A 13825-nucleotide genomic window follows, 5' to 3' on the forward strand; every position below is an offset into this window, starting at 1 on the left:
CAAGAGATTTTGCTACGTATCTTACAGAATATCACAAAGCACGAACAAATTTTTCTCAGATACAAAATGGATTTTTGACAATTTTGGATATCTCATCAAATTTTATATCATTAATTATGTCAGCAATTATCAGCCAAGGGAAACCAATGAACTACTTCCCAGAAAAATAAAGTATTTTAAATGGTGCCTCTTTAAAAAACATAGACATGCTTAAAGAACACAAATCGTACAGATTTTTTTTTTTAACTTAACACATATAAGTGCAACATAAGATCAGGCTTGGGGAGGGGAAAGCTATGGTGTTATAGTGGGTTTRCTATAGTTATATTTTCCTTAAGAGGTGAAGAACAGCTACTAGTGTATGATTCAAAACAATTTTTGTTATTTTTAACATTTGGCAAAGGTATCTTTTTCTCTGTGCAACATTTCAAAATACATGTTAGAAATAAATACAAATTGTCAATATTTAAGCATTATTCCAATCGTTTAAATAAATTACTTCTTTTGTGAACTATTCTAACTATGCATTATATTCACAGACTGGAAAATTGGCAGAGAGAAAAAGAAAGGTTTAAGAGCAAGTGCAAAATCAAGCAACAACTGGTCAGATTGGCCACTGGCCACACTTCAGCTTGTTTATGCTGAACTGAAATCAATTAAAAAAAACCTAAACCTCTAAACAAAACTTTTCATACTCTCTGGATTCTGACAACATTAAATTTCAGTTAATATTCACTGATCTGTTTTGAGTTTGTTTTATAGACAGCTAGAACATTATTAGCCTAAATATTGCAATAAACAGTACACAGTTATGAAAAAAAGTACAAGAACATGTATGTAAAGTAATAAGAGTAGTATTTAGATTCATCTGTCTTTCATGTGTCCTTTTACGTAGTAATATCCCAGTACCGAAGTCGTCATCAAAGCAGTTGGCATCCATAGGTCTATATGACTACTTATACAAACTAATATTATGTCTTAGGAAGACCTAAAATGACCCTTTTTTAAATTGATGAGAATTGTATGTATTTTCACATTTAAATTTCAATCATATCCCTGGATCCCAGTAGGTGGTTGGAATCACTGCAGAAACATCCCAATAAGGACAGCGAACAATAAGAAAGTTGGGAAGTTTTACCCTTCCACCAGTGACAGGGCAAACCACTTTTTAATGCTTTAGCTAATCAAGGTAAACTGGAGGCTCCTCACCAGAATTCATTTCAACTTCCTGACACATGAAAATAACCTCTGCCCCAGGTTTTCTTCTCGAGCACAAGCCATTACTGCTTCACTGACTARGAGCCACAGCAATCCAAATGGGCACGGACCTGCCCCGAGGCAGGTTTAAAATTAGCTAATGTGTTATTTTGGACTTTGTTTTTAAATACTTCTAATCTCAGTCAAAACATACCATATTAAAATCTTTGATGCCACATGTTCACTAAATTTTTTTGCCAGACAGTTATGCTGGTAAAAGGTATAATGAGTAATGATCTTGGACTCGCATAGCACTAGCAAAAGCACACCACTACAGCGGCTGCTATGCCAACAAAATTACCTCTGCGAGCATTTCTTATTTTGCTAGTGTCAGGAAGCAGGTAATTTCCTGAAATAATATCTTAGCCAGCCTGAATTAAGCGTAAGAGGTACTGGACAGCATGCTAAAGGCAGCCATGCGCATGAAGCAGTCAAAGTAAATCTGACCTAAGAAATCTCCATGAGCTCTAATGTATCTTTCCTTCTTACAGTTCATCTAAAGCCAAACTACACTTTAGTATCAGTGAACTTGCCAACTAAGAACAAAAAAGTCCACAAATCAAACACCCCATACCTGATCTCATCCCCAAATCAAGAAATAAATTATGAGTATTACTCATAATTTAAGTCATTCTGTTTATTTCTGTTTCTAAGGTTTTAAGAATGCACTTGCCAGAAATACGACAGATGTAATTTTTTTTAAAATGTGAAACCTGAGAATGTAATGTAATCATCCGACTCTAGCAACTAGATATGTATGAAATACAAACATTACAAGGTTTCCAGTGATCAAGAACTGGCAACAATGCCGTAGGAAAAGTTGTAACAGAGATTTTTAGATGGACGAAAATTCCAGACTTCACAAAATTTATTCATATTCAAGTTAAAAAAAAGCCGAAGATAATTTTCCCAAAGAGAACAAAGACCCTCATCAAAGATGAAAACTGTGTCAAACAGTGGCAAAAATAAAAGAGACACTTAGGAAGCAAGTGTAGTATAACAGTAATACGATTTACTGGGAGGTTTTTCCATTAATGGATTTAATAGCTACTGAGGYTCTAAATTAAATATTATAGTCCTCCAAATTATACTTTAATAAAATAAAAATAATCTTGTTTCAATGTTTGTATTGGAGTGGAAAAATAAAAACAAGAAAAAAGAAATAGTTCTAGAAAAATAAATCAGGATTAAGGATTAATACAATACTCCCCTCAAACATATATTTTTTTTTATTAAAAAAAACCTAGCAAAATATTCTTTTACTCTTTACACATGTTAAGACGAGTATATCTGATTGAAATGTCTCATAGCTTGTAAAGGGTCGGAAGCTATTAATTTTTAAATGCCYATATTTGTTATATAAACAAATTTGATAAAATAGAACATATTTTTAAAAATACCAACAACTTAAACTGCAACTATAGTTTAAAAATATTCTGTWATGAAATTAAGGGAACACTTAGTGGAGTTGTTTGGTAGCTTTAACATGATCTGTCTCACAGGAATATGATACTATAGCTTCACAGAAAATTAGTATTTTTTAARTATTTGTAAATCTACATTAATGCTATCCATATATACTATGACGCATTTCAATAATTATTCTACAATACAATGGGAGTGCATGCTCAAACAAAACACCTCAGCAGTATTTTAAAGCAGTAAACCACCTAGCCAATTTCTGTACGTTCTGTAGTTTTTCTAATCCACTCTCCCTGTGGTTGAGCAAAATCGAATTGCCTCTCACATTTGCAGACAGCTCTGTGAAGGTGATAATAGAGCTGCTCCCTGCTGTCATGAGGCAGGAAATAGGAAAATGGCATATGGGGCTAGAAAGAAATAAAAAGAGAACTAAACAAGAACAAAAGAGATTTCAACAAAGGACAACTATAACCCAATATGCTTTGCAAGTTGATCTCTTTTCATAATCATTTAACATACTTAATCATCTGCCCCCTTTCTCAAAAATTTGAATGTTTGAAATCAAGTCTTTTGTAAAGTTTTATTGTCTAAAGTATTTGGAATAGAAATGATATTAAGAGGCACATGAGTAATGCTTATAAAATAATGTATTATTGGTATCCACGTTAAGGGGCTGAACCTATCCAAACCTTTTTTTAACTAATCTTAAAATGTTGTGGCTAAAATGTAATATTGAAAACATGTATACTTGGATTATTAGTTGCCAAAATGGTCAGCGACACCAYACAGCAAAATATAAAGTGAAGAAAACGACTGGTTATATACACTGACAACATCAAAGATTTCCAGCTTGTTTAAGGACTACTGATGTAAGATGCAGAATAAATGAAAAAGGATGTTGTGATCTACAATGAGAATTTTTTTTTTAATGGAGAATTGGCCTCCAAAAATCAAGAACTTATATGTATTTGCAGTGCCTCTACATTAAATACCATTGAGGTGCTTTAAAAAGAAAACCAAAAAGAAAAAAAAACAAAACCCCACTGTACCTTTCCTTTTACACTCTGAATGGGATCCACCACCACAGCCACAGCTCTTTCTGATAAGGCTTCAAAACTCTGCTGAGTATTGATATCTACACCAGACAACCAACAGCCAAAGCCAGGGTGACTATGATACCAACCAACCACCATCTCAGGTCTGAAACAGAGAGGACAATCTGAGATTCTTAACAATAAAAACACATAACCCAAGAAGAAATAATAATGTAACAAGGCATAAATTAGAATGAGCTGTGAAAAAGCACTATTAGAAATATTTAAATTACTCACCATAATATGGTGAAAGCATGGACATGAATAAACGTGACAAAAAAGCGCTATCATTAAGGGATGCACATTAGCAGTGGTAGATTGTGCTTTCAGTTTTTCACCCTGTTACCACACCTTCCCTGAAGGAGTTTTTACCCTTTCAGCACTTGAGTAAATATCTACTCTTTAACTCCTTGGCGTCGAAGGTTGAATTTTCACGGTAGAAAGTCCATTTCAGACATGGACAACGGGAACCAATGGTGGGAAAAGATTAAATATCAATTAAAGCAGCAGTAGAACTCGGAACTCAGTCAAAAAGCAATTTGCACTGTTCTGTTCAGCTGCTGAGCCTTTTGCTAACATTAATTTTGAAGTTTCTCCCACAGTAAAAGAATTTGAGCAAGCAGACGACAACTGTTGAGAGGTAGGAGTGAAATAAAATTTTGTTTAAATACTAGGATCTTTTACCAAATGATTTCTTCCTTTCTTTGCATTAAATTGGCCACACATAAGGCTACGACTTTGTGATTTTGTATCTTAATAAAAGAAAAATCAATCTTGTAAGCAGTTACTTTCTAGTAACTGCCTTTACTAAATAGAGCAGCATTTTCATCTTTGTGCCCAATATTCAAAGACACAGATTTAACATGACYGACAATCTCTTGACAATTAAAAGGCACGAGGTGGATTGAATTACATGCTATGTTAGTCTCACGATTCCTGGGCCAATTATTTCTTTATAAACATTAATAATAACCCCTAGATTATTGGTTTTGCAAACATTTAGCTGCTTCTTCCAAACAACATGCAGGGAGCTATTTGTTATCGTCAGCTCTCTTTAGGGTGACTTACCTTCCTGTCTGTTTCAGCATGTCCAACATTTTGGCTTGAAATACAGGATCAACTGCCTCTACGCTGACACCCTGATGTAGAAAAAGGCACAAAAAATCATAGTATTTGCACATGAAGTAACACTATCCTTTCACAAACCAAAGTTTAAACATAGTGTCATAAGCATCCTTGTTAAAGGGAAACTTGACTCTTTTACAACTAATTGATAGAACAGCCTTATATGTGGAATACAATTTTATAAACCTATTTCAAAGTGATTTTTAAATGCTAAAAAAAGTTTGAATTTCTATTTAAGAAATCTCTTCTATGAGTAAACATGATTAAATAGGCATAGGGATTCATCCTTTCCTCCTCTTCCTCTTTGTTCTGCAAACTCTGGCCTGTTGTTTCTTACTAAGTTCAGCTCCACAGGTCTTACTCAAGACAAATAACATGCTGTACTGGCTTTCTGCAGATTCTATATATACTGATTATACACACCATGTCAGCACATGCACAGAATAAGCCCAGTTTAAAAGAATGGTAATACTTCAGAGATACGCAGCTGTAGGAGTTACAAAGGGCTCTGTGCTTCTTAAGAGCCGTATTTCATTCAAATTATARCCATAATTTCTAATTATACCATCATCACTTTAAAATATTTTGATAACATTAATATTCCTACTCAAATTTAGACATTTTTCCACACCACAGAAATATAATTTGAGAAATATGCCACTGTAAGATTTGTCAAAGAGAACAAGTTTAAAGTATTTCTACAGTACCATCACAATTAAGGGCATGATAACTTCCAGTCAGACCTTTACATTTGGAATTCATACCTTGGCTTTAAAATTCTTTTTATCAATATAATTTGTTATCAATTTATATTTCTTGCAAATGATGTTATACTAATATATTTATACATACACAAACACAAAACATGYCTACATACTTATGTATTAGCCTTAGCTAGAACAAATCTATCTGAACTAGAAATTTTACTGAAACTCTTYAATTCAAATAATCAAACATTACCTAAGCACAGACTGTCTTAATTATATCAACACCTGAATTACACATGTTCGTGTTGTATCTAATTGGTTATACCTTAAGATTGCATCAGTGAGAAGCTCGGAAAAGCTTTTACAAATTATTTATCACTAGGAAAAACACCTATCAAGGTCTAATTGCAAAGAACTCACCGTCCCAGACTGTGGCATAGCAAAAACATCAATCACTCTCACAGTGTAATCATCAACAAACTCCCCGAGCATCAGACCCATAACTTCCATAGGGACACCAGCACGACCATGTTTCAACATCTGGAATTGAGACCAAATGACAGTGTACATTTAACTAACAGGTGCTTCAAGCTTGACTTCGGATAGCTTCTCCAGTCTTTGCTGTTYTATTAATAATTCACAACTTCTAACATGACCGGAAAACATATGATGATAAAATAGTAAAAATCAAGGCAATATAAGACAAATAATTAGAATAAAGTTCTTATTCTGAGTGTCACACTCTGTATTGGATTTATTTAAAAAAAATGATCTGATCAGCACCTAAGTAGTCAACACAACAAGTTCATAAACTTTGGATATTTGCCAGGTGTTCTATCTCCAGCTCTAGAGAGCACAGAATACTTACCTTTAGCAGTGCAAGAGAAGAGATATAAACCTGCTCTGCTGTATCGACTGCAGGAGCATCTGTAGGTGGCCCCTATGAAAAAGAATAAATAACTATTTTCTCCATCTTACTTACACTTATCAGAATCAGTCAAATAAAAAACAAGTATTGTTCTGGGTACAAACCTGTTACAAAATATACAGGCTGAGAGTCAGAGAAGTTTCCATTAGTCAGCCTTGCAGCAATGCTAAAATTCGTCAGCTGTAAGATATGGCCAGTTCTCCAATTAACTATGTGTTTCTTACAGTGGTGTGAATGTAAATGCTGCTGGGCTAGCATGATTAACTGGCACCAACACAAACAGCAATTTCCCTTTGCTTCATCAGCTTTCAGCTAAAGAAGACTTGCAGATAAAGGCTATGGGAGCACTTTGCAGATACACTGGTATAGTGAGAGAAAAAACGGACCTCCGATCCCTAGGTGGAAAAGCTGTGAACAAAATACTTTGCTCTTTGCCTTATGACTAGTTATTCAAAAATTAGCACAACTGTCCCAGGTGTGAATGATTGGTTGAAACAGGTTCTGTGTACTGTTGAAAAGGAAAAACACAGGAGACAGTAATTTAAATGTCCCTTTCTTGAAGAGCAAGGGATATATTGCTCTTATATACAGAGCTACACATCAGCTTACCTCATTACACCCAATTAACAGCACATTCATTACTTTATTACCAAATTGTGTACAGGAAATTCCCACTGAAAAGACAAAAGGTTAATTCTGCCTTAAGTGGTGTAGAACAACAACTTAGAATAGCTACAGAGCAACTCTGGAGTAGAAAAGAAAGTTAGCTCATGTTAAGAAAAAGTGGAGAAAAAAAGCACTGGTGCCTTTATGCCATTTTGTAGATTTAGAACATWGATTCCACAATTATAAGCAAACCTGGGCAAACAAATAAGAAAGCTTCTTTGAGTAAATTCTTGATTTTTCACCTAAAGTGAAAAAAGTTGCTTCTGCAACTTCAGTGCAACATGCCTCGACATGGAAACACACACAAGACAGCTGTCAACACGAGCCATAAAGCCAGAAGATAAAAACAAGAATTTGTATAGTAACTGCCTTTTGTGTATAATTTCACTTTATATACGCTTTGTCTTGAACACAGAACAACACTATCCAGAGTAGTGTTCCACAGAATGCTTTAAAGACTGTAAGAAAATTCAGGTTCTTTCTTTCAGTATCAATGAATTGGTACTCTTTTGGCTCCAGAGCTTTGAAACTGCATCTTTCACATTCCGAAACCTACACAGKCGATTCCGTGTATGTAACTGCCAACCACAACCGCTTCCTAAAACCTTTAGCAATTATTTCTAACTTTGATATTGATGACCATCTCCTCTTGATATTTTGTTCTCCCCCTCCTAAAAAACAAACCAAACACACACCACCACACCTGCTCACTGCTAGTTGTTCTGTTACGGCCCTCTCTATCAGCAATCTTTCGGCAGGTTATGTTCACCTCCTATGATATACTCCCAAAGGTCCATCTTTAATCAATTCCTCCTCCTCAAGGAGCATTTGCCAGACTACCCCTAGCCCAACACTGTGAGATGCTCCGGTGGAGGAGCTACTCTGCAACATTTGCAATGAAAACCTCCGGAGCAGTTAATCAGAACATTTCACAGAACTTGATGTAGGACACTGAACCACCTACTGCAGATTTTCTACAAYCAAACCGTCTGTCTGATGATGCCTCAAATGCCCAATCGTTTTCTGATTTTATACTTTTCCTTCACAAATATGTAGTTTTATTTTCTTAACTGTATCTTGCCTACTGTAAGTCTATTCTAGAACTATCTTTTTTTTTCCCCAGGTAGAAGCCTTAACACTTCAGAAGGTATGAAGACTTGTATTTCCACTTAATCACTGAAAGAAAAGCAGAGATTTTTTTTACTTTTAAAAAAAAAAAAGCATCAGTCTGACAACAAACCCTTTCTACATACATCAAGTTCTCCTCTTTTCCAATTTTCTATCCCTTTTAGATCACAGAGGATCAGAAGTGAATGGAAAAGTACAACTACAGTAACCTTAGCACAGCTTTAGGAAGAACCGCTACACCCATGCTATGATACCACTATGCACATATCCTACATTTGTTGCCGATTTTATTTCACTGTAAGCATACGATTTCACTGTTCGTTATTTTTTAGAACCACATACACGCACACAAAGCCTAGCACAACTAGTTTTGTGACTTCTTAAAGATTAATGTTCACAGTTGATTGAAAYTGGCTTCTCAAAGATCAGGATCTTGAATCAAGGTTCACTCCACRGATTAGGGCATTTAAATAGGATCTCTTGCATGAATTCTCTGATGCCTGGGATGCCCTTCCTTCAGCTGAAGGATTTATCAGGTCTCTTCCCTGTGCCTGGACAGCTGTGTTTATAACTTCCAGCGTATTAACTACCATGTGTATTAATTTTCATGTTACAGTTGCTTTGAATAGAGATTAAAATAAACTTCTCAATAGTCTTCTGAAGTCAATGTGATGTATCGATTGAGAAATTTTGGATAAGAAGGGATAATAAAGCATATGTAGGTTAAATTTTTGCTATAAATTAAAAAATATTATGAAGATAGGTTAATTCTCATTTTCTGTCAAATACAACAGAAAAATTACTGTATTTGTACGCGTCATCTTACACAAATTATAATTCCAAAATTTTATTAAATTCCTAACCTAAAACTTCTAAAGATTTAATAGATAAAGACAACAAAACAAAGCTTGGATTTTTCAAAAAGCTTACCTGGGCATAGGTAATTTCATCTAGAAAAAAAAAATACCTCTGAACAGGCATTTGAAAATAGGAACCAGGTTTCTTGCATCTAGGACCAYGTCCTTTTCCACAAATGGCTGCTGTTCTAATACAACGCTGGAATAACAGCCACAGCCCCCGTACACTAGTTATGCAGTACATGGAAGATGCTCCAGCTACGTGTTATACACTTTGAGATGTCTTTGGCCTGTTTCTGCTACATCGTTCCACAGAATTTTATGCACTTCTGTGATAGGAAGAGGAAGAAACAAACTTTACTAGCTACTCTCTCAGTATTTTATACTGACCCTCTGCAGCACGCGCTATTATCACCGTTCACAAACTTTACTGCCTGCCAACTTTGACAAAGGAGCACCATCCTTATGAAGCAGAGGACCAAATAAATCAACCAGTGTCAGAAACTGAAACCGGAAAACCTTTATACCTACAGAACAAGAGATCTGTTAGCAATACTGGTTTCATTAGGGTRTTCAGATAAGCTTCCCACCCTCTAGAGTTGTGCAAGACCTTCTGCCTTAGAATCAAATAGCAAATGCTACCYCCGTCTTCCTGCCCACAGCTTTATTGAATAGCTTCCCGGGGAACTAGAAGGAGATGGGATTTACAAACTACACGGAGTATTCTTTTCTCCAGTCATTCCTATATAAGCTGAATAAAGTAATGATTATAATTAAAAAGAAAAAAAAATCTGTTTTAAAAATATCTCACCATACAAAGATAGTGGGAATGCAGTCAAATACTGTTCCTTATTGAAAAAGGATGTTTCTTTTAGATCAACTATACCTGTTATCAGTGAGTAAAATGACATGCCTAAGGGCCAGTCACCTTGTGAAGCCTGACAAAACTCTGGTTTGTTTTTGGATATAATGGCAGAATTCCTATTTCATTAAAAATAAAATTGGTAAAATTTGTAATAATAAGAGATAAAATGTTAATGGTGCTATCTTAAGTTTATCTATTATTTTTCTTTCTGCTTTAGAATTTTCAGTAATATTTGTAATGGAAAAAGAATCACATTCAAGTTACAAATAAAAGATTAAAATGTAATATTAAGTTATGCAAGATGCTATTTTTGTTTCAGACAGTTAAAAAGATGATTCAATATAAAAATCAGCCCTTTACTTGGGCAGCCCTTGTTGACGAAGTGTTAAAGGCATTTGCCATTCTAACAGCATAAAAACTAACGCCTTGAAGTGTTACCTACTCAGGCCTTTTAGCAAATTTGTTAACACTTTTAGGTATATTACCCCACCTTTCTCTTAGTGTGAACTGGTATCAATTATTTAACCAATTTTATTATGTTATTAAAATACCTGCTGATAAAAYGTGAACTAAAGTGTCATTTTAGAGCACCGCTCTTTATTTGTACTCTTTAACATTTAAAGATGTACAAAAAGTAGACTCAATTAATTATATCAGCAACTGTGAAATATTCCAAATCAAGACACTTTCCATTGTATGATTTAAACTTAGCTACTGCTCTGCTGTCACACTAATAGAACAAAAGATTTTGAAAGATCTGCTAGCATAGCTGTTTCAACAAAGAAAACAGACTTTACAAGGGCAGCCATTAATAAAAAAGCAACGAACTGAAGTGCTCTAGAGCAAATCTTGTCATTATTGTTTCAAACAACGTGTTTCTGTGTAAAACAGAAGAACTGATACAACCATTACATCTTCCACATCCCCCTTTGCAACCAGGATAATTTAAAAACRAACACAGAGGACACACAGGTGAATACTGACCGCTATAGTGTTTATTTCTTTCCCAGTAAGGTAAGAAAGAACCTTTTAATAGTTTAATTTTGTGAGTATTAAACAACTAGTGTGAAAAACAAGCTGCATGTAAACTATTTCTACTGCCTCTGCTTCAATGACTAGCTGAGGCAACCTGTTATAGGAGGTGTTAATTGGCAATAGGAGTACAAGTCAGAAGCATGTTCCCCATCGTCCTAACCCAGCAAGGCTAGGTCATTAAAGTGGAAATGAATTCTTTCATGCCGATTTAACCCTTTCAGTACATATTTTCAGCTGTTATACCTAAAGACAATTGAGAAAGATTAACCCCTCCCCCCAAAAAAACCTCAAAAGCAAAAAAAACCTTGCATTACTTCTGAATGAAAAAAATGTATTTTTTCCCATTCTCTTCACTCCTCTTCCTCCACCTCCCCTAAAACAAGTTTTCTAAACAATCACCAAATTTATTGCGTGTGTTTGTGCCGGTGGTGGTGAAGAGGTGACTATGGTATAYATGCAGTGACAACCATTGTCAAATAATAACTTCGCATATTAAAGCATGCTTAGAAGATCGACAGCTTAAAAGGAGCTTAAAATCACTGTTTCCTAGACAATCCAAATATGCATAGCTTGGGAAGTGTGAAAGAGTATTACAGAATACAGAAAGGATGTGGAAACCCTGAGCAAATGTGTAGAGAGGGAAGAAGTAAGAGAAATAAAAGACTTCAATTTTCACCTGAGTACTATTGCTCTTCTCTACTTACCTTTGTAGGTAAACTGTATAATGATAAACTTGCATAAAGATTTTAAGATTTCTTGAATAACACAGTCCTTTTTCCACACTGCTATTTAACCTAAATTGTGGTTATGGATGCAACTTTTGTTGTAGTAAGTGAGACAATACACAAAATAAATGTCAGCTTGTATTAAATCATTGGAAGTGACAAATGAAGTAATCTCTATTTCCAAATTTCAAAGGTTCTAATAAAATTAGAATACCAAACATCAAAAGCCATGTATTTTGTAATCTGTACTGTATTTTGTAATCTGTAATCAGCAAGTTAACCCATGATTTGTTTTGTCATGATTGAACATAATTCAAGGGGGGAAAAAAATTCAGAGAGAATTCATAAAAGGGGAAAACATATTAGTTTGCACTGTGAATCACACATTAAAATATTTTGAAATTTGTAGTTTTCAAGCTAATACACATAATTTTACAGTTAGTTCCACACGAGCAGGATTACATTTTGAAGCAAGCATCGTGTCTAAACAGTTTGTATGCCTACACCCATTTTTATACCAATTATAATCAAGCATACATAACAGACCACAAAATACCATAAGTCTCAACAAACAGCCTAGATTTCTGAACGGATCACATTGTCTTGTTACACCATATGTCAGAAAAAATTATAGTAATATGTTTAATCCCATAGACAGTGTATGATCTCCAAAATGGAGTCAGGTACTCAGGAAATATCATGGAATCAACTGCTATTTTAAATTAAAAATATTCTTGTGGGAAAAAACAAATCTAACAGTCTGGGTAAGAAAAACTGCCCATCTCTCAGAACATTTTACAAAATCCTGTCTCTTAAATTCTATTCAGGTATATATTTGGGCAGAACTCTGAAGAGCAACAACAGCATCTCCCTCCTCTTCATAAATCAAAATTTTTGAACAGAGAATTTTAGCAGCTCTGAGCACTTGGTTAAATGGGTTGGGAGAGGCAGTTTCTAAACCCCTCTTCAGTGCAACATACTAGCTGCATGTTGCTGCCTGCTTGTGCATGCACACACAAAACTTTAAAGGAAAAAACCCTCTAGGTTTCCTTCATCAGGAAACTCCAGAGACAAAATCTGACCAGATTTTTTTTTTTTGTTGTAATACAGATAGCTGCCAATAAAATTATTTTGCTGAGGTTTCTAGCCCATCTCTTCRAAAGTTTTTAATTAGAGCATAAAAATCTCCTTTTCTGCCAGTAACCTCTCCTGTATTAGCAATAGTTTCATGGAAGAGTTATCTACTTGAGCATATGCAGAGATTTCCCATATACCTTCAGAATGCAATGTGTTTTGCTCAGCTAATTACCCACAATTGTCAAAATTGCACAAAACAGCACTCCTGTTACCTAATGCTTTTGTAGAAAGCCAGCTTKTAGTCTGAGGCTCAAAGCTTGCAAAAAAAAATTATATATATGATACATATATACATATGTATCAAAGACACACAAATTGCCTCCCCTGCATTCATTCTCTCCCCTCCCTTTTTTATACACACACAGTTTCTTCTTGACCATAATTTAAATTTTGGCTTCATGTGCTTTTAGTAGAAATTAAAATCTATAGGATGATGCAAGGTTTTAACAGGATTTAGATGATTTGATGCTAGTTCAATTATTTTGACATCAAATAAGTTTAAACCCCATCTTGGYGCAATCTATCTTAAAAACAGTCAGCCACTCTAGTTTGCTTAACATTTTATTACAAACAGCGTATTTCCCAATATTAAAATGCATCCATGACACAAATTTAGTTTACATGTATCACTTCAAAGCAATTTGCAATACTTAGACTTTCTGTAATGTACCCAACGCAACCGTTACGTGATACAGCCACTTAAGTGTAACTCTTCCTGGTTGTGGTGTTTCCCCTGCCTCTACCCCAACACAGTGTAAGAGGTAATTGAGACACTGCAAAAATCAAGTGAAGGTATGCAGTATCAATGCAGTTAATACTTCCTAATATCAAGCATAAGGAAATGTTATGGTTAGCAAAAAGCCATTACAATAGAGAGAC

General features: G+C 34.8%; 1 protein-coding gene across 1 annotated transcript in view; it reads right to left on the minus strand.

Moving 5' to 3' along the window:
- Positions 1–13825, minus strand: part of PSMD14 (proteasome 26S subunit, non-ATPase 14) — a 43253-nt gene that overhangs the window by 19668 nt on the left and 9760 nt on the right. The window contains exons 3-6 of the mRNA XM_085325876.1: positions 6474–6545; positions 6026–6145; positions 4842–4912; positions 3729–3879 (exon numbers count right to left, since the gene is read on the minus strand). Of these exons, the coding sequence (XP_085182002.1) occupies positions 3729–3879; positions 4842–4912; positions 6026–6145; positions 6474–6545 (414 nt within the window). The remainder of the gene's footprint in view (positions 1–3728; positions 3880–4841; positions 4913–6025; positions 6146–6473; positions 6546–13825) is intronic.

This window comes from Rhea americana, unplaced genomic scaffold (genome assembly GCF_003343005.1).
Source record: "Rhea americana isolate MKP2758 unplaced genomic scaffold, rheAme1 scaffold_124, whole genome shotgun sequence".
Classification (NCBI taxonomy): domain Eukaryota; kingdom Metazoa; phylum Chordata; class Aves; order Rheiformes; family Rheidae; genus Rhea; species Rhea americana.